This window comes from Crocodylus porosus, unplaced genomic scaffold (assembly GCF_001723895.1).
Source record: "Crocodylus porosus isolate Cpor-Errol unplaced genomic scaffold, CroPor_comp1, whole genome shotgun sequence".
In the NCBI taxonomy this organism is placed as follows: Eukaryota; Metazoa; Chordata; order Crocodylia; family Crocodylidae; genus Crocodylus; species Crocodylus porosus.
The window spans coordinates 20,550,225-20,576,846 of record NW_017728907.1 but is presented as its reverse complement, the minus strand read 5'-3'; the positions used below and the strand labels follow the sequence as shown (position 1 = coordinate 20,576,846).

General features: G+C 43.3%; 1 protein-coding gene across 1 annotated transcript in view; it reads right to left on the bottom strand.

Moving 5' to 3' along the window:
* The window catches only part of XPR1 (xenotropic and polytropic retrovirus receptor 1), a 190,537-nt gene that overhangs the window by 40,788 nt on the left and 123,127 nt on the right, over positions 1 to 26,622 (bottom strand). The window contains exons 3-8 of the mRNA XM_019530946.1: positions 18,764 to 18,987; positions 13,304 to 13,453; positions 12,876 to 12,959; positions 12,017 to 12,098; positions 3,577 to 3,764; positions 3,141 to 3,320 (exon numbers count right to left, since the gene is read on the bottom strand). Of these exons, the coding sequence (XP_019386491.1) occupies positions 3,141 to 3,320; positions 3,577 to 3,764; positions 12,017 to 12,098; positions 12,876 to 12,959; positions 13,304 to 13,453; positions 18,764 to 18,987 (908 nt within the window). The remainder of the gene's footprint in view (positions 1 to 3,140; positions 3,321 to 3,576; positions 3,765 to 12,016; positions 12,099 to 12,875; positions 12,960 to 13,303; positions 13,454 to 18,763; positions 18,988 to 26,622) is intronic.

Genomic DNA, 26,622 nt, shown 5'->3' with positions numbered 1-26,622 from the left:
GTTTTGGTGGCACGCTATGTAACATTTATTGATAATCTGGAAGATGACATATTATCATGACTGATAAAGTTTACAGATAACACAAGGATTGAGGGAAGTGGTAAATAATGAAGGTCAAAGATTAACTGATACCACATGATTGAGATAATTTTATAAAAGGGGTACGTGGAAAGCACGTAGGATGAGGAACTACCTTGGGAAGCAGCTATTCAGAAAGGGACTTAAGGTATGGTGGGTTTGTTGTTCAATAATCAACTAATTATGAGTTCCTACTGTCACACAGGGGCCAAAAGGGCTGTGTATCCAATGATCGCACTAAAAAAAAGAAGTATCAAGGAAGAATAAAGGATATAGTACCTCTATTGACACTGAAATAGTGTATCTAGTTCTACAGTTTAAAAAGGAAGTTGAAAATCTGAGTAGCCAATAAAATTATTAAAAAGACAGAAAAAAAGTGAGACTTGACCAATCTGAGTAACTGCATGGGAAAACAAACAAACAAATGGTTAAGTCCTTCAATCTGGAGGACAAAAAAGTAATGTCCACAAACTGTAAACATAAGGTAGACAAAATTTAAGCTAGAAATATGGGGCCAACTGTTAATAGGGAAGAAAAATAACTATCAGAACAGTTTTTCAAAGGCTTGTAGTGAGCTCACCATTACAAGTTTTTAAATCAAAAGTAGATTTTTCGCTAAAAGGACCTGCTCTACTTAAAAAAAATGAATGGATCAAAGCAGAAAACTTCCCAGAATGATTCAGACATATCAGACTAGATCTCAAAGCAGTCCTTGCTGTCTTTATAATCTATGACTTGCATCTGTTTAGTGTATTTATATAAATTAAATAGAAAAAAGGGACCTGCTCTGAGTAGTGCTTGGATAACTGTTCACATTGTGGGGTACCACTCAGAGTACCTGTGAAAGCAGTTTTAAAAAGCATGTAGAACACAGTCTCAGTAGTCAAATGAACAACATATGCTTTCCCAGATGATTGGAAAAGGGCAAATATAGTGCCCATTTGAAGAAAGGGAAGAAGGAGGATCCCGGGAACTACAGACCAGTCAGTCTCACCTCAGTCCCCAGAAAAAAATCATGGAGCAGGGAACAATCCGCACCTATTCACCAAGGGCAAGTCATGCCTGACCAACCTGACTGCCTTCTATGAAGAGATGACTGGCTCTGTGGCTGCAGGGAAAATAGTGGACGTGAAATACCTTGACCTTAGCAAAGATTTGATATGGTCTCCCACAGAATTCTCACAAGCAAGCTAAGGAAGTATATGTTGGTTAGATGAATGGACTGAAATGTGGACAGAAAACTGGCTGGATCATCAGGCTTAGAGGGTAGTAGTCAAAGGTTCAATATCTATTTGGGCAGCCAGTATCAAGTGGTGCCCCAGGGGTCAGTTGGTCCTGGGGCTAGTTTTGCTCAATATCTTCATCAGTGATCTGAAAGATGGCACACAGTGCACCCTCAGCAAGTCTGTGGATGACAAAGCTGTGGGGAGTAGTAGATACACTGGAGGGTAAGGCTGAGATTCAGAGAGACTGAACAAATTGGAGGACTGGACCAAAAGAAATCTCATGAGGTTCAATATGGACAAGTGCAAAGTCCTGCATGTAGGACAGAACAATCCCATGCACCGCTACAGGCTTGGGGCCAACTGGCTAGGCAGCAGTTCTGCAGAAAAAGACGTATGCGTTACAGGTGGCCAGACTGGGGGCTAAAAAGAAAGGAGAAAGGAATATTACTGCATCTGTAAAAGAAGCTTTAAGTATGACATGGTAATTCATTGACTAGTGAAAGGGAAAAGGGCCAGAAAGGAACCAAAGAGTCTCCAACTCAGTGTTTCTACCATCAGAAACTTGAATGCTTAAAGAAATGGTCACCAACCAGTTGATCTCGATTGACTGGTAGATCATGGAGCCTCTGACAGTCAATCTCAGTCTATCAGAAACTCCACGATTGGGAGTCGCAGGACACATGTGGCTGGGCTGAGCCACTCGCACTGCCATCCAGGCTGGGCTGGGTGAGTGGGGTCAGAGTCCAGGCTGCTTACCTGGGAGGCGGGGTGACGGACAGGGCAAGGGGACACAGTAGATCCTGGGGTGCCAAACAGTGATTTTTATCATAAAAAGGTGGGAGACCACTAGCTTAAAAGGTTAGTTAGTTGTGTGCACCTACAGCATGTAAGTAAAGCCATATTACTTTTTGCCTTTGAAATGTTCCTGATAATGTCAGTTGTTTATTCTCCATATTCCCTGGAGAATATGCCAAGACCCCCAAATCAAAGGCTGCATCTTTCCTGCTGCAGATCGCTCAGCAGTTTTCCAAGGCAGACTGGATAAAAAGCCTCAGTGGAACCTAGCAGCTCAAAATAACAAATGAGACAGTGCAGGAACCAGCACTTTATTAATATAAAAGGGACACATGGAATGAGGTAAGGTGGGAGCAGGGATATCAATGGGTCAATATGTTTGAAAACCACTGAAAGTTTCAGACTCACACTTCTAAACCTAATATTGAATTAATGAGCATGTTAATATAGTTTTGCATTTAAGTTCCCTGATTAATGGCAGCAGAAACTGTTTTTTTCTGACCAAGAAAGGGTATAGAAAATCTTAGCCCTTAGGAAGTACTGTTTAAAGTTATGAGCACGACAGAAAATAACCTTAGCAAAAGTTTGCCACTCAGAAACACCATTCTTTCCAACTGAGAACTGGTGTGTTTTACATTTGGGCAAAACTGCATTTTATTAGTTTTGCTTTCATTTTTGTAATCCTATCCAAATTGCTTAAGGTGAGCACACACAGGACATGAGCAAAGGTCCATGTGCACGCACAGTTCTGAACATGTGAACATTTATATTATATCCTTGGTGTGAAGACTATTACAGATACAGAACAGACTGGCAAAAAAACAAAAAACACTTCTGTAACAATATTCCCAACAAACACAGGTAATTTCTTAAGCATGACCCTGTCCCATAAGCATACACCCTCAAAGCACACATACAAACTCTGTGGCATACGCTTCAGCCTGAGAACTGCTAACACATTTTCATGCACTTCAACTATTAGAACTCAGTCACCCACAGCAATTTCTCCCAAGTTTTATAAAGTCCCAGACCCAGACTTACCAACAGTTTGAGCAGCCAAAACCGGGACTTGTAGTACAAAGTTTTGGTGGGATTGATGAGAAAAAGCAACATAAATCCATACAAGATGAGTGGGTTCACCTGCATAGGGATGTAGGTGAATTTACCAAATATACATGCCAGCAGGCTCAGGCACCACAATACCCCAAGGAATCCAGCAATCTAGTAAAAGTGGGGAAGAGGAAAACAAAACAAACAAACATAGTTATACACGTGATAGTTCATTGTGGGATTCAGAATTGCTTTATTATCATTATACAACAGAGAGCAATTTTCAACAGTATAATCAAATCAGGCACCAGTAGCTTCCTCTTCTGGACTTGGTAATTGTTTTACAATTCTATGCCAGGAAACAAGACATGATTTATCTTGCAGACACTCAGACCTCACAAGTGCTTTTGTGACTTGTTTTGTTTACCTCAAAGAGATGCTGATGGGACAAATTGCTACGAGGATTGAGTTCAAAGATGAGGACATGGTTCACTCCAGCCTGTCTCCAGCCATATGTGTTGATGCCCAGGAGAAAAAGGAATTCTATCAGGAGAAAGCCACCTCGATAGATTCTCACCAGTGGCCACACATTTGGTCCCTCTATAAAAACCACACCTGAAGGGGACAGAAATAAAGTGCTTAATACAAACTACGCTGCAGACCAAAACAATGCTCTGCTTCTTTGTGCTGATCCTACAACTAGACAAGAATAGGGTATACTTATTTATAGTACTCTAGTCTAGCCTAAGTACTCTAGTTATTAGAACAAGATGGAGAGACAGCACTTTGCCTTAATGCAGAGAGGTTCAGACATATGACTGAGGTGGATAGGAGAACATCTGTCACTTGACCTCAGTCAAGAAACAGAAGTAGCATTTGGCTATTCAAGGTGTTTCTTTGGCTAGAGACTGAACTTACATATAAACCTATTTAAGTGATCAGAAACTGGTTTAAACCCGTAACAGAACAGAAGTGCACATATACAAGTTGCAAAATGGCCAAAACTGATTAAACCTGGTTGAATGTAGTATTAGACATAAGCGATTTGGGTCAAACTGGTTTATGGAACTTCTGTCCCAGAACCCTTCCTGGTTTAAGTTAAATTAGAGTCCCCCAGGATCCCAGCATGCTTTTCGGCCCTGGGCTGGGCTGGACTATCTGCTCCAGAGAGCAGGGCTGGCCCCTCCCCTCTCCTCCCTAGCCAGAGCTCCAGCTGGCTGAGAAGGAGGTAGAGACTGCAGACACAGTAGTGTCTGCTCACTCCTCAAGCAGGGATCCCCCACCCCCCTCTCCCACAGCATCAACCCCAGAGGCACAGACCCCATCCAGCATGTGGTCATGGTCACACCAACCCCATGGTAACTAATGCTGAGAGGTGTCTATGTGTGTGTCTCTCCAGTTTCACTGGAACAAAGACAGACGGAACAGTGTCCGCTTAGGGGATTTTGGAGCTAATCAACAGGTCAGCTAGTAACACATCCACCATTCTTCCTTAAAAATGCTTTGCAAAAAGCTGTTTAAGAAGAACTTGAACTAATGAGAGAGATTTTGTTTTCCTGATGGGCTGAAACTTTGTGGTTCTGATAAGCTCCCTGCTGGCTTGCTGTCAGTGTGGAGGACAGAGAAAGGTGTGAGAAATGACCTGGTTTGCAATGAATGTAGGGCCTGTCAGTTTGCTGCAGACAGTATGAAGAAGCAGGGAGAGGGAGATTCAAAAGCTCAGTATCACCAACAGATGCGTGCAGTCCACACAAGCAGTCCTTCCCCCCCCCGCCCCTTTTCTACCCAGGGTCTGGCAACACTCCTGCTCCTTGAGCGGCGAACAGGGGTTGGGGGGTGGGGAGACAGTCTGGCGAAAGCTGCTTCCCCCTCCCCCACCAGGCACACCCTGGCTGTGGATTGTTCAGGCCAGGGTGGGGGGTTTAAACCCCTCCCTAATCATAGTGTCCTGCTGGAACCTGGCCACAACCCCCTCAGCACTGTGTAAGGGAAGGGAGGAATTGCTCTAGCACCCCCCAGCTTCTAGCCTGAGCCACTAAAGGCATATGCTTGCATTTCCTGAATCAAAAGTGAATGTCTACCCCCTTGCAAATTGGTTCAATCTCTGAAAGTTAGTCTAACCTGCAAAGATTGAATCAATTCAGGCTTGGGCTTTTTGAATGTCTGTTTTTTATGGCCAAATGATCAGAGTTAAGCTTTACTGCATATTCAGGATTACATTAGTCTTCCCAAACTTTGCCTCCTATGAGAAAAATTAGGCTATCAGTTATTTTTTTTCTTTTATAAGTTCTTTTTTACCCAAAATCTTCTGCTCCCTGGTAACTGAATCTCTTTCAACTATTTCTGAACATTTCTTGAGAATTACTAGCTAATTCCATCTCTTACTCTGGCTATTAACAGCACCCTACTTGCCTAGTACAAAACAAGGAGTGAGGTCAAGCTGTAGGCAGTCCCAGCAGAATCGTGATTCAAAGAAGCTCACTCAACATTCTTCACAGGCTATGTAGTTAAACTAAAAGACTTGTTTGCCCCTAAATTCAATACACCACACTGAGTGCTGTCTCCTGGGCTATACAAGGTGACAATACTACAACTGTATTCAACAATTATGTGTCATATAAAAGATTGCACTTTGTTTTTGTGTATTCAGTGCTGCCACCTGAAGTGGCAATCAGTAATTTAAAGTAGAAACTCTTTATCTAACATAGATGGGTTTGTAAAATTTTATCATTCTGATTCCCTGAAGCAAGGTTTGTTATTGAAGGGAAAGTAAAATCATTGTTTTCATCAATTTCAGCTTCACTCAGCATCTTCCTCCTGCCTTTCATTCTTTAAGGGTAGCTAGAACACTCAATTTAAATTCTGTATCATTTTTTCACTCTTTTCAACCTCCCTTCGCATGAAATCATGTTTTTTAATCATTTTCATCCACCTGTCCTTCATTCATATTTTATATAAGTTGGGATTACCAAGAAAATTATGGATAAAGAGGAATTATTCAGGAACTGTTTTAAATGTATAATGCATTAGGTAACATTGACACAAGTCAGCAAAATAAATTAGCATTAAAAAGGATTTCAGCCAAAAATGGTATACACCCTGGAAAGGACATTACTGAGGTTGGGCCAGTGAAACTATGCATCTGATGTTTTGGGTTTTTTTTAAAAACCTATGTGTAGGTCAGATCAAGAGGGTTATTTGCAAATATAGGGGGAAAGTTACTCATGAAAAGGGAAAAAGGAAGTGACTACCGGTTTCATAGTTTGTAGGGTTGGAAGGAACCTGAGCAGATCATCGAGTCCAACCCCCTGCCATGGCAGAAAAGAGTACTGGGGTCAAACGATCCCAGCAAGGTGTTCATCTAGCCTCCTCTTAAAGACCCCCAGGGTAGGAGCCAGCACCACTTTGCTTGGAAGTTGGTTCCAGATCCTAGCCACCCTGACCATGAAGTACCGCTTCCTGATATCTAGCCTAAATCCACCCTCTGCCAGCTTGTGACTGTTATTCCTAGTCACTCCTGGGAGTGCTTAGGGGGGACAGGGACTCCCCTAATGCCTGCTGGTCCCCTCTGACTAGTCTGTAACAGGCCACTAGATCCCCCCTCAGCCTTCTCTTGTGGAGGCTGAACAGGTTCAGATCCCATAGCATCTCCTCATAGGACCTCCCCTGCTGCCCCCTGATCATGCGAGTGGTCCTCCTCTGGACCCTCTCCATGTTGTCCACATCCCTCTTGAAGTGTGGCACCCAGAACTGGATGCAGTACTCCAGCTGTGTGGAGCTGTGCCGCATAGAGGGGGAGTATCACCTCCTTGGATCTGTTTGAGATGCATCTGTGGATGCATGACAAGGTGTGGTTGGCCTTCCTGACTGCATCCCCACACTGCCAGCCCATGTTCATCTTGGCATTGATGGATAACTCCAAGATCCTTTTCTGCCTCTGCATTGACGAGAAGGGAGCTCCCCAGCCTGTAGGTATGGTTGATATGCTCAGTGCAAAGAAGTCCTGACAATTCTGAACACAAGCTGCTTGCAAATGTTAAAAACAAAAAACCATCACACTTTACCGGAAGAAGTAGTACATTACTTCAATCTGGCCCTGCAGCATCTGTATAGATCAGGCACTGCAGCAGCGCTTTCTGGCTTTTTTATCTAATAGCTGATTTAATCAGCCAAAAAAGCCTCACTAAAGCACCTGATCTATACAGATGCTGGGCACACTGGGTTTAACTAACATGCTGCCTCTTCTGGGTACGTGCTGGGTTTGGCGTGCGCGTAAAAGCAGTCTCAGTGATTATTTTGTAGGAAGAAAAGATATGTAATGGATTCCTTAGATTGAATAGCTGGATAGAGTTGTCTTGATGTAAAAACACAGCCTAAAAAATCCACAGTTGATCAGAAACCCAAGTGAACACCTTATAACGTCATACTCCCTTAAGAAGGATAATGGTTGGGGGCTCACACACAGGACATAGGAGTGAGATATTCAAAACTTTGGGGTGACTAATATCAGAAAAGGTGATACTAGGCAAAGTCAACAGACAGGCACTGAAAAGAAACGATGGGAGCCTTCCTCCCCGCTTCCTTTTTTATATTTTGAAACTAGAAGATGCTATATCCAAATTAACTTCCACCATATTGCAGTTAGATACGATTTCCTAATCTTTTCTTTACCTTCCAATACATTTTTGCTCAAGATTTTCTAAAAAAAAACTTCTGCCCCATGTGAAGATGGCCATGGGAGATGAGATATAACAGTGCCATATCCCAAACCTGCCAGTTTTTCTGACTAACAAATTTCTAGTCATCCCTCCCATTTATTTTATGGAGAATGGTTCTTTGTCTGTCGAGAAAGCTTTAGGAGCCAACCCAAGTTAGAAAAATTAAACTATAAAGAACTATAGAGCTGGAATATCAGAAGAATCACTTATGAGTTCTTGCTAGGTCTAATAGGGCTTGTCCTATTATGTGTACCAGGCCTCCTGTCAATGTGATATACAGAAGAGCCTGAATACCATGGAAGAAAACAGACCTTGAGGCCTATTTGAAGCTCTGAAAATAAAATAAACGCTTGAGTGCCATTCAAGCTTACAGTATTGCATTCCGCGCAACATGGAATAGTGAAAATAATGTACTTTTCTGCATTGTTTTCTACATGATCTGAGATGACCCAAGAATCTAAGGAACTAACCTTTTGGGTAAGAACAATGAAAAGTCTAGCAGGAGAAATACCACTGAAATCAGTTTGGGGTTCAAACATAAGTCACTTTCTAACAAATATTTTCTTTTTAAGCTATGAGTAATTCTGTTCTGGGAAGTGAGAAACTAATGACTAGCCTGAACTACACAGTGGGAAGAGTGCACAAAGTCTTTTCTACGCTGCTCCATCAATGCACATAAACCTGACCTGCCACTCTATTATTATGACAGCCCTTATTTCTGCTGAGTAGATTTTTTTGGTATGGAAAACTGCATAGTGATTCTGTGACAGCACAAATTATGTTTAGGACAACATTATTGTTTATTTGTTGCCCCATCCAGACTTTTATATCCAAAGTCTGATACACAACACTTTTTGTTTAACCCACTGTTCCATCCAGCTCCAATTCCTTTGGTTAGATGGGGAGTGTTTTCTGGGAGCAGGATGGGAAGGCAGGGCTGGAATTGGGATCATGGGGCAGTGACAGCGTGGGGCCAGGGCCTGTGGCAGAGCCAGTCTGCTCCCTGCACAATGGATTGTGACCAGTCCAATCCAGAACGGGGTGGAGCGCATGCCCATGACCTCACCCCCACTGCCCCTGCCCCAACACAGGTGTGTGGAGGCAGCCCAGTACAGCGTAACTGTAAACTGGTGCAGCCTGGCAGCGCAGGATGGCCCCAGTGGATCATGACCAGATTAGGCCACTCCACATTGCCAGGCTGTGGTGCTCTGCAACTGCACTGAACTGGGGCTACCCATGCAGGGGCAGTGGGGCCAGGTCGAGGGCATGCAATCCGCCCCCATCCTGGGTCAAGCTGATCATGACCCATCGTGCAAAGAGTGGATCACGCCTCTGCCCCAGCCCTGCCGCTATCACTGGCCCATGATCCTAATTCCACCCCCGCCTCCCATACTACTCCTTGATGTCTCTCCCTGTCTGCCTGTCCTGCTCCCAGATGCACCATCCCATCCACCCAGTTGAGCATGCTGTGCCCATAGGGGCCACTTACAGAGTTTTGGTGAGATGTTGTGGGTGCAGGGAATGGGGGACCTAACCGAACCCACAACAGCTCACCAAAACTCCCTAAGTGGCCCTTCAGCCCAAATAATTACTCACCCCTGCTTTGGATGCACTTGCTGGAGCTACCACCATGCGTGGATTCTTGCCAGCTACTCCAAACCCAGGTTTATAGCTGTCTTTTTTTTTTTTTTTTAAATTAGAAGCTATGGATGTGTTTTGTTGTTATGCATTCCAGCACAATGCCCATCTTGCAAATTACAAATTCATGACCTTAAAGTTCTGTCTATGAAGCCAACTATTTATCGATCCAGGAAAAGCTACTAATACGTTCATAAAAGACCATCTAAGTTAAATGAAAAAAAACCATCTTTACAGTTAGTTATAACACAACTTCCATTTCCTAATATTTGCAGAAACTCGCAGATACCAGATCATGCCATCTCACAAGAATACAACAATTAACACTGGCTTAGATGCATACCTATTTGAAAATTAGGATTGTGTTCATGAGTTCATCACTGATGCTGTATTGCTTTTTTATTCCAAGCACTTGTGTGCTTTCAAATTTCACATTAGGAGGCAAACATCAACAAAGTTAGCTTTAACCACAGCTTTCAAAGGTCACATAGGCAAACTACAGACAAACCATGAAAACACTATGCATCAAGAACTGTGCATGTATGTGCGTGCACACATATGCAGGCAATAATCTGCCTCTGTGATGGAAAACAAGGAAAATAGTTTAAAACAGCTTCCAACATATACTAAATACAAAAATAACAGTTTAAAAATTGTTTTAAAACTTTCTCTTGTGCAAAATATGCATTGATCTGCTGGTTGTTTACTTTGCATTATTTGAACAGACTACTGTGCCACTGGGAACAGAAGCCAGGCCTTTTCACGTGCAACTGAAAACACTGACTGCAACAAAGCAAAATTCTTCCTCTGAATTAATGGAATGGCTTTACATTATTCTGATGACTTTGGGTAGCATACCCCAATAAGTGGACTTCACATGGACCAGAGACCAACCAAATTAAGACAAGGTCCAGGATATATGAGAACATGTGTGCTTTCCATATATGCTTACCAGCAAAGCAATATATTGCCAAGTCAGGTCCATGTAAGTCAAACAAAGCCTAAGAAATTCCTGGAAGAAAACTCATAGAAAGGATGGAAGTGCATGATATGAAGTTGGTTGAAATGGGTTCTTCTGTCTTCCCACCTGGAGTTCTACAAGCACGTAACAATACCTTCTTCTAGTGCAGGAGTCAGCAACATTTATAGGCAGAGTGCCAAAAACACCTGCAGCCTCAACTTGCAAGATGTTGGTGTGTCAGCGGCAGATGGCACAGGAGCTGCAAGAGGCCTGATCCCCAGCACAGGCCTGGCCCCTTTCCCGAGGTGCAACTGTCAAGCAAAATGCCTTCATGTGCCACGCTCTGGCACATGCCAGGGGTTGCGTACCCGTATTCTAGTAAGTCAATACTATAGAAAACCTAGAAACACACCAGGAAGAGTAGTAGTGACTGCTCAAGGGTACTATTAGAAATAAGCCAACTGTAAAGTTGGCAGGAGATTCCACCAAGAAGATAAGTAGGAATCCAGGAGCATAACCAACGTATATAAATATTACGTATTAAGGCAGGGGTTTTCAACCTTTTTTACTAAGTATACCTTCAGCAGTCAGGCACACAGCAGGGTGGGGAGGGGGGCACATGGTTGAATACAGAGGGAGGAGGGGTAGCGTGTGACCAAATGTGGAGTGACGGCAGGACAAGGTGGTGGGTGGTGCGTGCAAGCTCCCCCACATCCAGCCAGGCAGGTGGCACTTGTGAAGTCTGCAGAGGGGCACCATTGCCCTTTCCCCCTGCTCCCCCCAGCCCTGCTCCTTGGGGGGCAGTGGTGCAGGGTGGTGGGTGGCAGTGCTCTACCTCCACCCACCCACACATACCCCCTAAGGCTTTTCCATGTACCCCCGGGGGTACACATATCCCCAGTTGACAACCCCTGTATTATGGTAAAGAAAAACTGAATTAAGGTAGTAGTTTACTAGCTTGGTTTGACTCAGACTACCAAATCTTCTAACTAGGATTATTTTGATTAATCCAATCCAGTTACTAGACCAGAAGTGGGCATGATGGCAGATCCAGCCAACGGCTGGACTCTATTTTCCAACATCCCCTGCCTACATCTCTATGATTTGTTTCCATGGAGACCCCAGCAGTGGTGGCACTGTGACGGTGGGGCCAGGGTTTCCATGGAGACTGGCCCCAGCAGCACTGGCAGGACATGCAGCTGGGCAGGGAGCTGCTCCAGGACTGGGATCTTGCAGCAGTGACAATGTGGTCCAGAGCCGGGACAGAGCCGCAATCTGCTGCCTGCATGCCCCTCCCTGGGGCATGCGGGTAGTAGATCACAGTTCTGGCCTGGCTCCAGACTAGCCTGTCATCACCGCATGATTCCGGTCTCAGAGCAGCTCTCTGCCCAGCCACGCACCCTGCCAGCACTGCTGAAGCTGGTCTCCATGAAGACCCTGACTGTCACAACTCTGACGCTGTTGGGGTCCCCATGGAAACCGGCTGCAGTGATGTGCGCAGGGGCTGCTGAGAAATAGAGTACGCTTCAGGCCTGATCTAAAATACATACCTGAAAGAATGACAGTAACATTCAGCACAATGAATATTCCACAGAATAAGCCGACCCTGAAGGTAGTCCATGCTGGTGCAGGCTGTGAAAAGAACAATAACCAGGTTAAAGATAAATGACTTCTACTGCTGCATATGAATTTCAGAGTAAGTTTCAAATCAGAGGATGCAGTATTTTGGCCTATGATTTAATACTTCCTTTCCCTTTCAATAAAGTCTCTTAAATATAACAAGTACAACTGGGCACTAGCCAGAAACATTATGGCTATGTCAAAACAGAGCTTAATAGTGTCTTAATATCTTCCAAGAGATTTGCCAGACCTTCGCACAAACATTCCAGCATAGGATAGATAGCAGAGCACAGCCAGAACTAATAGAAGATGAGGAATGTTAACATTTCTATCTATTATTCACTTCTTGATTCATGAACTTGCTCCAATGCACTAACATTTGAAGACCTACTTCCAAATCCTACGCTGAAGTAGGTTACATTTCCCAGAAACCATTAGCTCTGATGAGAAAAATCAAGCTAATTACCACACATCACCACACATACATAGTGATCCTGCTTCCAGTTCAGGGATACAGGACTAGACTGGAAGCAAAGCAATAGCTTGAAGAGAGACCCATACAGAGCTAGCATGGGTCTCCCTTCAAGATGTTGCCTTATAACATATAGACATACATCAAGTAACTTCAGATGCTAATCATTTCTCATATGTCAGGTAGGAACACTCATTTCAATTTATTTGTACTTTTAAATACTGTGTGGGGGAAGAAGAGTAAGATGATAGGGTTAAAATGTAATCAGTCACTAACAGGTGAGAAAAACAGGCACTACAAGAACCAAGTGCTCTCACCTGGGCTGCTCCCAAGGGTGGGACACGCAGACGCTTCATGGCCTTCTGTCTATCTCCATCCTCTAACTCATTGGTCACCACTGTCTACAGAAATAAGGGTCACAAGAATTTAATGCAGATCTCACCCAAAAAAGCATATGTTGCATGTTAATTATGTCAAGTTACTACACAATACCACTGAACAGATCCTCATGGTGCAAGTCACCTGCTGAAGCCAAACCCATGATTAAGATGCAAGTAACTGAAGCCAGAAGTGGCTGCACTTTTAAATCTGTTAATAACTGTAACAGCTATTAAGACAATTTATTCAGTTTTTAAGTACAAAGAATTGATATTATGACTGGTGAACAGAGAGAGAAACCAACATTAAAGAAAAAAATTATTTATCCACATAAAGGGAAAGCAATACACAGGCTAGCATTCTCTACCTCTGTCTCAGAGATGAGCTGGTTGATCTTCTTGCAAGTGTAGAATGGTGCCACTTCCACATGGGCCACCCGCCAGTCTGCACCACGCGTTGTCTCCAGAATCTTGTCATGCTTCTTCAGGATCTTACGGAACCCTGTGAAATTCAGGTTCTAGAAACAAGGCAAACATAATTTTAGCCTCATCGAAGACTGAAAGTTGAAAGCTGGAAATATTTCAGGGGCAGCAGAAAAGGAACAGTTATTAAGGCTTGTTAGTCATCTAACAGAAAATACTCCAGAAGGGTTTTTTTTGTTTTTTGTTTTTTAATCTACAGAGCTATTGTATGAAGGAATACAAACTATGGAAAATAACAGCAGCACTGAATAGACTGAGGGAGTAAAATACTGGAGACTGTTTACAAAGAATTAATAAAACCTCTTGTATTATTTAGGCTTATAAGAATAACATATGCAACACAGCTAATTATTAAAATGGAGATAAATCAATATGAGATTGCAAATTCAGAGATGCAGTTATTCCATTACCATCTTACACACTTAGCTGTATGTAGAGGCCTTGCAAAAGTTAACAGCAGGTGATCTCAGTGGCAACTGGATTTCACCTTTTGCTCAAAATGAAAAATGTTGCCACCATAATTAAAAGCTACTTTTAAAAAAAAAAAAACAAATGAATGTAAAATCATATTCCAAGTTAAGAAGCTTGAGTTAACCTTGGCCAGAAATAAAATATTCTACATTGCAAAAAATAAAGTTTCCAAATTTCCCTTTCTAACTAAATGACTACCATTTTTTCTGATGAAAATTCACTGTAGGTAACTGTGTTTTGGGCATACCACATTCTAATTTTGAATTTGAGGGTTCTTTCATATGGGAAGTATAGCAGCTCATTGAAATATAGTTCATATACTGCATTCATAGCAGTTCAACACTGCCAGCTGCTGCAATAAACTCACAACCACAATTTATACCTGCAGTGGTGGTTTTGTAAGAAATATACTGCGTTCTGCCTCGCTTTCTTATCTAGGTTTCATATCTATTTGCCATTTTTCCAACAGAACAGGCTCTTTCTAGTTCCTTTAATTCAAAGGCAACATTAAATGTCAATTCTAAGAATGTAAAAAAGTGAAGTAACATTACGTAAGGCCTATCTTTGCACATGAAAATCTTGTAGATGTTTAAAATCTGACCAATCTAGTCCAGTCAAGTGTGTTTATTCCTTATAAAAGTATTCTGTACACTAAGTATAAAATAAGACTAATGTTAAAGGAAGCAGTGACTATACTAAAGGCACTAAAGAAGACCCAGAGTAACAAGCTAGGAAAGAGGGATAATATTTATGGTAAGTATAAGCCCAGGTCTATGTAATCAATAAAAGACTGTGTATTCTAAGAAAAGACTGTGTCAGCACTATCCTTATTATTAACATAATTTATATCCTATCTTATCTAGAACATGTGCATAGGCGTGGCAAAGGTCCTTAAATAGTGGCTGATCAGAGTGCCAACCTAAATATTGACTTTCACTTTTTTAAGATATGTAGTATTGTACAATACATAGTTATGAAAAAGACAGGAAAGCTCACAGCAACTGGCAGGAGACAGAAGGGTGCTATGATGAGATATTTGATATGCTAAAACAATGAACTCTTCAAAGAGTCAACCCACAGCACTCCATGATCCACTGAACCAGTTTATCCAAGTGTTAGCAATATAGATGGAGGGGGGGAAAAAAGTATGCCCGCATGCAAAATCAAGCCCATATATTTGTTCAGAAAGAAACAGAAAACAGTAGAATTCAGTGCCTTTGGGAAAGATTCCAACTGTTCTACTGAAATTATTTTCAATCTAATTATGCTTGGAGTGATTTACTACCAGGCCCACATAATGTAGAAGGGAAAGAAGAGACAGGGAGATGGGAGTAGGAAACCCAATGCATTAATGATCTGTATTACTACAGACAAGAGACTTTAATTACTTTCCATTGGAAAACCTAGCGTTTCACCCCTGAGACAGCAGAGCCTTATTTCATAAAGTTAGAATGAAAAATGTAACAAAATGACATTTTGGTCAGATTCTTCTGTAGCCCTGAAGTGAATCATTTCATTGACTAAAGAAGTGATTAGAGCTCTTTAACTCTTGCGTTCCTCAGGAAGCACAGGCAGTTAGTGCGTTATGCATCTCAGAGCTCTTCTACCGGAGTATTTTCCTTTGGCAGCTCAAGTTCTATGATTCCCAAACTGAAAGGTTAAAAAGTAAGTGCAGTTATACCTGCAACCTTAAACAAAAGATTTTGTCAAAGAGAACATGCAGAAATCATTTACTTAGCCTGCATTTTCTTTAATACTTTTTCATATTACTGAGAATAATCCTGTTTGAAAAGAGCCTTCCAACCTTGCCTTCTATTTCTGTTGCATATTCAAAAGTGAAGGCTATAGTAAGCCTGAATTAGATATCAATTTGCCATGGGGGAAAGGGGAGATGAATGCCACACAGACCAAATGACAACCTAATCTATGCAAAACTAGGTAGGATTAAACAATGGGCTCAAAAGGACTTGCTTATATTTAAATATCCTTTAGAATCCTCATGATCAAACACAAAACAAATTTGTATTCTTAGCTAAAACATATTTAATGCCTTCAGCACTTATTTTCTAGCCCATTTGTAGATTTTAATACCGTCTTCCATTACACATTATTCATTATCTGGATTTCCAAAGATTTACTTTATGAATCATATTATATTTATACATGCTACATTATGAAGAGATTTTGTGTTTTCTACACTGAATTCAAATAGTTCATGACTAACAATACCAAGATCCCCTTTTATTTGCATATGCTCAAATTAATTTCTCCCCTGGTGAGAATTAGCAAATAAACGCAATCCAGAATCCATACTGTAAAGTTGTGGCTTTGTTTTTGAATTCACTTCAGAATCTCTAGTATGATAGATGATTGGCTTTTTCCTACCAATAACTGGATAATTAATATCACTTCATAGGCATATAGCCTCTGGTTTTGAGGACCTTAAAAAAAGACGCTCAAATTTTCTTGTTCATACTCTACTACCATCCTAGTAGTCCACAAAAAAATACCTACTTGTTTAAGCTTTCTTTTTCTTTCGTTATAACCCAACTCAAAAGACCTCAGTATTACATGTCAGCCACAGCTCAACAGCACTGTAAATGTTTGACATATTGCTGCTTCCCACTCACTTTTGTGGCTTCTACACAGATCAGTACAATTTATGCTGACATTCCAGTTATAAGAATCTTCCCACCAGGTTTCAGCTATGCCAGAACTTGTTAACACTTCTACGTTCTTACTTCCCACGCTGCCTGCTTTTGTGTTCAGGCACTTTTCTTAATACACATATTCTTTGTCCTCGATCTGAAAACAATTTCAATTAATTTCTTTCCTACCTAGCATAAAGCCTCAAAAGAAGCCCTACCACTTTTGAAAGCAGACTATTTTGCTTAAGTAACAATTGCCAAATCTGAACAGTCTGAGAATTTAGTCACTAAATCTTGGCAAAGAAAATTATTTTCTTTTGGTAGAAACCAACCAATGAATATGCCAGCCACTTTTTCAAAGCAGACATCTAATTGTCTTTAACTTCCTTATCAGGTCACATAAGTGATTCTTGGTAATGTAGTGCAAGAGATTCCTTACCTTCCCATTCCCAGGAGTACAATACAAAGAAAAAATGACCAACATAAGTGGCTAAGCAAAAGCTTTGAGGTCAAATACCCATAAGGCTGTACTCTTCCTAAAACACTGGTTCTGAAATATTTTGATGTGCCTTAGCTTGGAAGGGCCTGTGCCTTTGTACAGTTATCAACATGCTCCAAATTGTAAAGGTGGGGTGGGGCGGCAGTGTGGGAGAGGTTTCAAGCTTTCCACATGAACACCTATTCTTCCACATTGTTTTACCAGGAAATGAGCAAAGATTTAACATTACTATACCTACTTTAAAATTTTGAACTAGTAACTGAACTAATCAGAGAAGTACAAGTACTTCTAGTAGCACCGGAAGTCAGGCTGCAAGCTAATCTTCAGCCATTTTAAAACTATTGGGCCAGTATTTTCCACCTGAGGAGCCTAATGTAAAGAAGTATTTAAACCCTCTGTTTAGGTATTTAAATAAGTGCCCTAGCATTTGGAAGTGCTTGACAAAAACACACTGACGTCAATAAAAGCAGGAAGTCCTCAGAACCTTTGAAAAATGAAACCCCACTAAATCCTTATTTACATTCTAGGCTTTTATACAAAATCCTTTATTCTAAATTCAGTGTGGAATTTTGGTTGGTAAACTTCTCTAACGGACACCTCATTTAGGAGAACATAATGGGAACATTTCATTTTAGACAACTAATTTAAAATAGCATGTTAAGTTCACAAGCTTAAAAAGCTGTAAATAAATTTTAAATGCAACTCATGTATGGTAAGGTATTTTCAAAATAATACTTTAAATAAAAAGAAATTAGTCAACATTATGAACTGCTCTGCAAGCCTTTAAAGGAAAAAAAACACCCTCAAGATTAAGTTTTTTGGAATACAAATCAGTTTGTGGCACTACTGCATCCCTTTTGCTGTTATGATTCAAATATGCCGAAGATTTTGTTTTACACAGGTTTCCCTAGCTTTGCTGTACGTGTGTTCCTGGAAAATGGTGCATAACTCAAATTCACATGAAGTGAACCCTCTTTACAACGTAACAAATAGGGATAAGTGCCAAGACCTCAACTATACTGACCTCCAGACCCACTTCTACCACTTTTACAAGACCATTTTGGTACTCACCAACACCAGACAGCACATACAAGCACAGGGCACAATCATAATGGGGCACACAACTACAGAAACACGTGTGGCAGACAATGAGTGAGGAGCACAGAAGCACACAAGAGACTATATTTTGGTGCATGTCACTCCCACAGTGCAACATACAAAACAGCTGGCTGTGGACTTCAACCACACTGATCACATAAGAGTAAATCTACCTCACCTATAATGAATTTTTGGTATAAAAAGGGTCATCACATAAGAGCAGATTCGCACATACAGAACCCACATAAAGTGAGGGAAACCTGTACATACTTCAAGGCTAGGAACTTTTATGACAACATAGCCTTCAAAATTTTGGTTACATTTTACAGAATTAAACAGGAGTTAAAAACTCATGAAAAAGTAAGTTTTAAAAGGAAATGCTGATGCAACAGGAGATGCCATAAAGTGAACGATATTATTATGGTAACTCGAGGAAGAAAAAATGTGTAAAAATCTTGTGCTTCTTCCTAAACTTGCAGGTCCAGCTTTAAACAGAAGTTTGTGGCACCAAAGTTACTGTAGTGACCCAATTTCTTTCCTATTCTCAGTCCCAATTTTCTGACCTCTATTTAATTTTAGGATCAAGAATGATTATGGAGCTCAGGAAAACTGTTCCCTTTTGTAGGTACCTGATAGTTCTGCAGTAAGATGAGGCTGAGGTAGAACTCGCTGAAGGCCAATTTCAGGTCTTTGATGTTCCTGTGTTGGACACGCTCCTCATGGGACAGATGGAAGACTGGCTTTCTGCGTTGCCGCAGCGTGGAAATTCCACTAGCTTCCCTCTGCGCATCCAAAGTTGATTGAAGTTCATTCTGAAGGGTAGCGGACCTGCGCTGAGCTTCTGCAAGCTTTTCTGTTATCAAGGAAAAGGAAATGTCAAATATCATGAACAGGCAGGGAGCAACTTGTCTACTGAGGCTCTTGTGTCTCACCAATACCATGCTTATCCTCCAGCTGTTGTACTCCTGCAAGGGAAACAGATATCCACCACTAATCCTTAAAGTTCAATACATATGTAAAGTCTGACTTTCTAAAGCTCTTTCTTTCCAAAGACCTTCCAAATAACTTATGAGCGACTGCAGCTCTCAAAAATCCTGAGATATAGGTATGTACAGATCACTTTTTACAGAATAGGCCAGAGATAATGTGACTTTTCCTTTATTATGAGTCAAAGCATTAGAAGAACTAGGAACGGAACCAGAGCTTTTAATTTCCTGTTCAGGGCTTTCATTTCTAGACAATGCTTCCTCTGGAATTCACAAGATAAAAAGAATTCCAGCAGACAACATCTGTGCTCAACTGCTCTCTGACCTCCATCTGTAAATAGAGGCTATAAGACGACCCCAAACAGACCTAGTCAAAACTCACAATATACTGCCATTCTGCAATACCATAGTGGGAGACAGAAAATATCTGCTGCCCGTTATGCTGTCTGAAAACCAAAGCACTCCATAAAATACAAAAGATGTAAGTAGCATAACTATAGAGGGAGGTGGGCAACCGCAGCACTAGTCTTATGTGCCAAAGGAGCAGCGCCAGGCAGAGAGGAAAGGCATGGCACAGAAAGAGTAGCCTGGCCTGCTGACCTGGCCACCACTCCCAGCAGCATGACTGCAGCTGCTGCCCACCATGAACCACCCAGTTGTGCCTCTGAATGATATCGATAGTTGAACTTACACATCTTCACTTGTCAAAAATGAGTCATAAATCATTAGGGTTGCTAAGTAAGATGCTTTTTCTTGTCACTCTTCTTATTAGGCCACACTCAGGATAGGTGTACCATAAAGCTTGCTAGCTAATAATGCATACCCCTCCCCCAACAGTCAATCAAGGCAACCACTTTGTTTCTTTGAATTCCACAACAGGCCAGAACACACAACATTTCATATGGGAATAAAGAAATCAAAGAAAGCAAGTGGGTCAAGTTTCAGATTATCGATTGCAGCGGGGGTTATCCTTTTTGGCAGGCATGCCACTAATTGGCCTTGTGCCTTTCCCCTGCTGCACTGAACCAACCATCTGTTTTGAGTAGATCACTGGCTTTCAAGACATCTAGTCAGCTATTGGAAACTGGTAGGCCATACTGACGAGTCGATAAATCAACTCTTCGGACTGGTCCTTTAGAAGAGATAGCTCAGAGGGCAGTGCTGGGCAATCAAAAGCTTTCACAAAAGTAGATGACTCAAAAGACTTGAACATCCCTGTGAGTAGTTTCAGGATTTTGTGAAAGGGGATGCAGGAGCAGTGTCTGGTACTGCTGACATGCCTGCATCCCAGCTCCCCATCTCATCACCTCTAGGCAGACACACCATGCTACCGGAGCAGCAGAGGGGACTTTAAGTCCCCGAAACAGGTAAGAATCCTGTCCTGTTTACCCACCCAGTCAGCACCCCTCCCTTACTGTCTGTCCTCAGCACCATGTCCTCTTCTCAACCCATGACTGCTGCTGTCTCTCGCTGACTGGGGGGAGGGAAGAGGAGAGGAGGGCTCCACAACCATTCCTGCCCTGCTCCAGCTGGGCTCAGCAGGGGCAGCAGTGGGTGGGTTCATCTCTGCCCAGTCCCCTTGGTGTTCTCTGCCAGCCCAGAAGCAAGTTCCGGAAAGGGAAACCCATCTGTTGCTGCTGTCCCTTGCTGATCCCAGCTAGAGTGGCTCTGGAACCCATCCCCCCACAAGGCTCCCAATTCATTTCACAGGGTGGTAGTTCTAGAGCAGCATTTCCCAATCTTTTTCATCCCATGGCACACTTACCCAAACTTTTTCATCCTGCAGCCTTTCCCATCCCACAGCACACTGGCTGAAAGCGAAGTGGAGGTGGGGAGTAGTGCACAGCCAAACACAAAGCAGGGAAGTATGTGACCAGATGTGAAGGGCGCAGGGAGAGGTGGTGGCATGCAGCTGAACGCAGAGTGGTGGCAGCGCAGGGTGGCAGTAGTGACAACACTGGCTGAAGCCCCACCCTGCCGGGAGTCAAACCCATCCAAGATCCCACAGCATACCTGGTACTGTCTGGTGGCACACACTGTTCTGGAGCTTTCGACACTTCCTCCCCTCAATAAGCTGGACACAGCACCAGTAGCACGGGAAGGAAACATGCTTCAAAAACAGAGGAAAAGGGAGGGGGTGCCAAGAATGGAAGGGGAAGAGAGGATTCTTACGCAACTTAGGGATTTAAAATCCCCACTGCTACTACTGTGGCATGGTCCAAGAGGGGTGCATCCATACCACTGCACCCCCTCTGGATCCAACACTGAACTTCCCCATCCTGACTCTTAACTCTCTGTTCCAATTTATTCCAGTTGAACCCAAGATATTACAGGCCTGAAGTACATCATGAGAAAAAAGAATATATATTAACTATGAAGAGGAAGGAATTTTTAGTTAGACTGTTTCAAGTTGTTTTTGTAACACCCATTTCACTTCAATGAAATTGCCAGTATGAATTAAAGAGTTCTTTGTTAAATAATCAAAACCCCTTCAATTAGGCTGTTCAGCACTCATCTCTGATCACCCACTAGTTCAACAAAAGCAGGGAAAAAAAATAGTAAAAGACTCAGAAAAATAAAAGTAATATCCTAGTGTCTTTCTATATAAGTAAGAAAAACAAAAATGGTATAAGCCTAATTTCTCAAAACTACTTTGTAGATAACTTCATACAGGAAAAGCTCCATCGACAATGAAACCAATCAAAAGCCACTCTTACAGGAGCTGAGAAAACAGCTCCCCTTCAACGCAACAGGTGGCTAGTGACCTCAATAGAAGGACGTAGGTGCCTGTACACCAAAGCCAGAAGGATGGGGAACAAGCAGGAGGAATTAGTCCTCCTGCTTTCCACTGGGCACTATGATCTAGCAGGGATCACAGAGACCTGGTGAGACTCCTCTCATGACTGGAGCATAGCCGTAAAGGACTACATCCTTCACAGAAGGGATTAGGTAGGAAAGAGAGGTGGGGGTGTTGCCTCCTATGTGAAGGAGCAGTACATCTCCCTACAGGCTGATGTTGGCCCCAAAGAAGAACAGCCTCAAATGCTCTGGGTCAAGCTCGGGGGCGGGGGTGGCACAGCAAGATAGACCTGACTATAGGTGTATACTACAGACCGCCTAACCAAGGGGAGGAATTTGATCTAGTGTTCGCCTGTGAACTAACACAGGTCGCGTGTGCATGGGACATGGTTGTCATGGGTGACTTCAACTACTTGAACATCTCCTGGGAGGAGTGCTCGGCCAGCTCAGATCAATCATAGTCCTTCCTGACCAGCACCAAAGAGCTTTTCTTTGACTCAGGAGGTGCACAGGCCAAGTAGAGGCAATGCAGTTCTTGACCTGGTCCTGGCCAAAGGAACTGACCTGGTGACCAACTTACACATACATAGAGGGCAGCCTAGGCGATAGTGACCATGAAATCATTACATTCATGGTCTGTCACAAGGTTGACAAAACAAATGCCAAGCTCAAAGTCTTAGACTTCAAAACCGTAAATTTTAATAAGCTTGGGTCACTAGTAGAGAATGCCCTGAGAGACCAAGGACCACAGGTAAAGGGAGCATGAGAAGAATGGTTATTCCTTAAGGATACAATCCTTAAGGCTCAGAGAAAATCCATTCCCTTATGGAGAAAAAGTAGCAGAAGGGTCAAAAAACCCTCTTGGCTAAGCAGGGAAGTTGCAGCCATCCTACAGAAAAAGACAGAGGTGTACAACAATTGAACCTTGGGACAGCCCCTAAGAAAGACTACTTGACAATGGCCCACATATGTAGAAAACAGATTAGGCAAGCTAAGGCAGAAACCAAATTACAACTAGCTACAAGAATCGAGGGACAACAAGAAGTCCTTCTTTAGCTACATAGGGAGTAAAAGGAAAACTAATGGGAGTGTGGGGCTGCTGTCTTAATGCCTCAGGATACGTCACTACCACTCAGGAAAAAATGGAACTCCTAAATGAGTACTATGCCTTGCTCTTTCACAAGACCAAGGGGAACAACATGCCAGGTAGCACACAGAACGAGCAGGGCAGGACTGACGCCATTCCCACCATTGCCATAGAACTGGTATATGATCAATTTAAGAAATTAGATGTATATAAATCATCAGGACTCGATGAACTCCACCCAAGAGTGTTGCAAGAGTTGGCCAAAGTAATCGCAGAGGCAAAGGTCTTTAAATATCATGGGCCTCTGGAGAAATCCCAGAGGACTGGAAGAGGACCCATGTTGTGCCCATCTTCAAGAAGGGGAAGCGTGAAGACTCAGGAAACTACAGGCCAAGTAGCTTAACTTCTATTCCAGCAGGTCTCATCTGACCAATCTAATTTCTTTCTATGATCAGGTGACTTATCTGCACGAGAGAAAAGCAGTTGACAACATATACCTCGACTTCCAGAAAGCCTTTGACCTGGTATCCCACAAGGTACTGATCAGAAAACTGGAGGATATTGGGCTCAACTCTGAGACCATTGAGTGAGTGTGAAACCGGATGCAGGGTAGGACACAGAGTCCAAATGAATGGATTGGTGTCATCCTGGCAAGATGTAGGCAGCGACCCCAGGGGTCGGTAGCTGGCCCAGTAGTGTTCAATATCTTTGTCAAAGACCTGGATGAGGGGGTGAAGAGCCCATTGGCTAAGTTCGCGGATGACACTAAGATATGGGGTTGTGCGAACACACCGGCAGATAGGCTGCAGATACAAGCAGACCTAGACAAGCTAGCATGCTGGGCAGAACAGAACGAGATGAGGTTCAACATAGAGAAATGCAAAGTGCTGCATCTGGAAAGGAAGAACCCCCAGCACACCTACAGGCTGGGCACTGCTAAACTGACCAGCACTACAAATGAAAGGGAACTGGGGGTAACAATAGACACCAGCAGGAATATGAGGTGGCAATGAAATGCAGTAGCCGCTAGGGCCAATAAAACCCTGGCATTCATCAGTCAATGCATCTCCAGTAAATCCAAAGAAGTGATTCTCCCACTTTACTCAACACTGGTGTGGCCGCAGCTGGAGTATTGCGTCCAGTTCTGGGCGCTGCATTTCAACAAGGACGTGCTAAAGCTCGAGAGGGCCCCGAGAAGGGCCACCCGCATGATCACGGACTTGCACGGCAAGCCATATGAGGAGAGGCTGAGGAACCTCGGACTCTTCAGCCTTAAGAAAAGAAGGCTGAGAGGGGACCTGATTGCGGCTTGCCATTGTATCAGAGGCATACATCAGAAGCTCGGTGAACAACTGTTCACCAGGGCACCCTGGGGAAAAACTAGAAACACCAGCCATAAACTCCTGGAAGAGAGTGTTAGGCTGAACTTTAGGGAAAACTTCTTTACAACTAGGGTGCCCAGACTATGGAACAAGGTCCCCCCAGAGGTGGTACAATCATCTCCCCTAGAGGTCTTCAAGAGAAGACTGGACGGTCACCTGGCTGGGGTCATCTGACCCCAGATGTCTTTCCTGCTCATGCAGGGGGCTGGACCCGATGATTCTCTGGGGTCCCTTCCAGCCTTATGATTCTACCTTTAAATTATTAGAATATTCTGCTTTAAAAAACAACATCTAGGTTCTTCATATTTTTATTTTGGGAGCCCATCAAAGGCAAGAGGGATTCAAACAACCTAGCAATCAATCTTTACTTGCTAAAATACCATGTTATGGCTAAGACGTGCAGAATGAAAATCAGCATAATATATGTTACTACAGCTCTTTAAAATATCTGCAGTTGCTTAAGGCACATGCAAAGAACAGAAGGAATCAATTTCTTAACCTGCCACAACCCTCACAGTGTTTGTTGGAACTACCTTCATCTTCAGCAATGCAGGAGGATTTCAAAAATCATTTTTAAATAAGTTGCTAAACAGTGTTGGAAAACATAATACCCATTCAGATGCTGAAAAAAAACCTAATGGTGTTACTGCACTCCACATGCTTCAGCATCCACTAATTGCAAAACCAAAATGATTGGCAACGACCAAAGAGAAAAAGTGATATCTTTTGAGACAGTTGCCAAATTCTGTCTCTGTCAATCATGTTCTTAGACTCACCCATTAGTTCCTGACCTGACACAGGAGCTCTAAAAAGTCAAGATGCCTGCTGTCAATTTATGTGCTCTCTGCTGACTGCAACCAGATACTCTCTGCAAACAGAAGGTCAAACAAAGAAGGGCCAACAAACAGGCTAAGGAACTTGCTGTACAAAACAAGCCTGCCATAAGTTTACCTCTAGTGTGAGCAAGGTACATTTGAGTTTACCTAGTGCAGATAAACTACTAGGAAAGATGTGGATATTTGTTTCCCGAGTTAAAAGCCACAATACTCCTCTAAATACATCACTCCCAGCAAGTATTCAAAACAGTAAAAACATGACCCATCTAACTTCCAATCAGATAAATTTTTATACCCTACCTACGAGTGTTTTAGAGCAGAATTTAAAGAAAACTGTTGCACATGGACATAAACAGTAATCAATAGGGATCCACATTTTCCATTTGCTACAGGAAAATGTGGAAAAATGTGGATTTTCACCTTTAAGGGAAAAAACTGTGGGTTTTCCCTTGCAGGCTGGCAGCATTGCAGCCTGCAAGGGACTGCTTGGGGCTGGAGGGAGAGAGGAAGGAGGATAACTGGAGGCAGGGGCATCACGTGCATATGCGTGTGCACACACACGTGGCCAGCATACAGCCAGGCAGGGTGGTGGGAGGAGACTTGGCAGCTGGAGACAAGTAAGTCTAGGGTGGGGGGAAGGCACTGAAGGGCCAGGCCAGGGGAAGGGGTGAGCAGGTGCCTGCCAGTGCTAAGGGAAGCAGGCCCCAGGGCTGCAGTGGGGAGTGGGGACTGAGGCAGTGCTTCGTGCCACCGGCAAGCCCAGTTCCAGAGCAGGGGATGGGGGCGTAATCCTTCAGGGCATGGTGGGGCACCACACACCGCCCTGTGCTGCCAGCTGTGGCTGGGGCTCCGGTGAAGTGGGGAAGACCAAAGTAGCAGCATGAAGCCAAGCATGGCTCTGGCCAAGGCCATGCTGCAGGCAGCTGAAGAAGGATGAAGGGCTCCAGGCAATCTCCATCCTGCCTGCAGCAGCTGCAGCAGCTTCCACTTATGAAGGCAGCAGTGGAACGAGTCCGGCCCCAGCATGGGTTGGAGGGAAGAGGAAGGGATGCCTGTAGCACACCCCACCCCAGGCTGGGTCTCTTGTGTCGTGCCAGGAGGCCTGGCCATGGCTCCTCCCTCTCCCAGGCAGTGTCTCCCAGCAGCATGTAGCCACCCCTGCCCCTAAGAGCACGGGCACCAATCCCCAGTGGCCCAGCCATGAAGCTCCCTGCTGCCTGCAAAGGACCCACACCCTCTTCCCTCACTGGAATCCTATGAGTCTACATGGGGCTGGGCAGGGGGCTGCTGGTCAGGAGTGAGGGGCACTGGCAGTGCAGGGAGGCTGCGACTTGGGAGTGGGGGGCAGGGGCAGGACACTGGCATATCAAGGATGCTCAGCACCACAAAAGCAAGCGG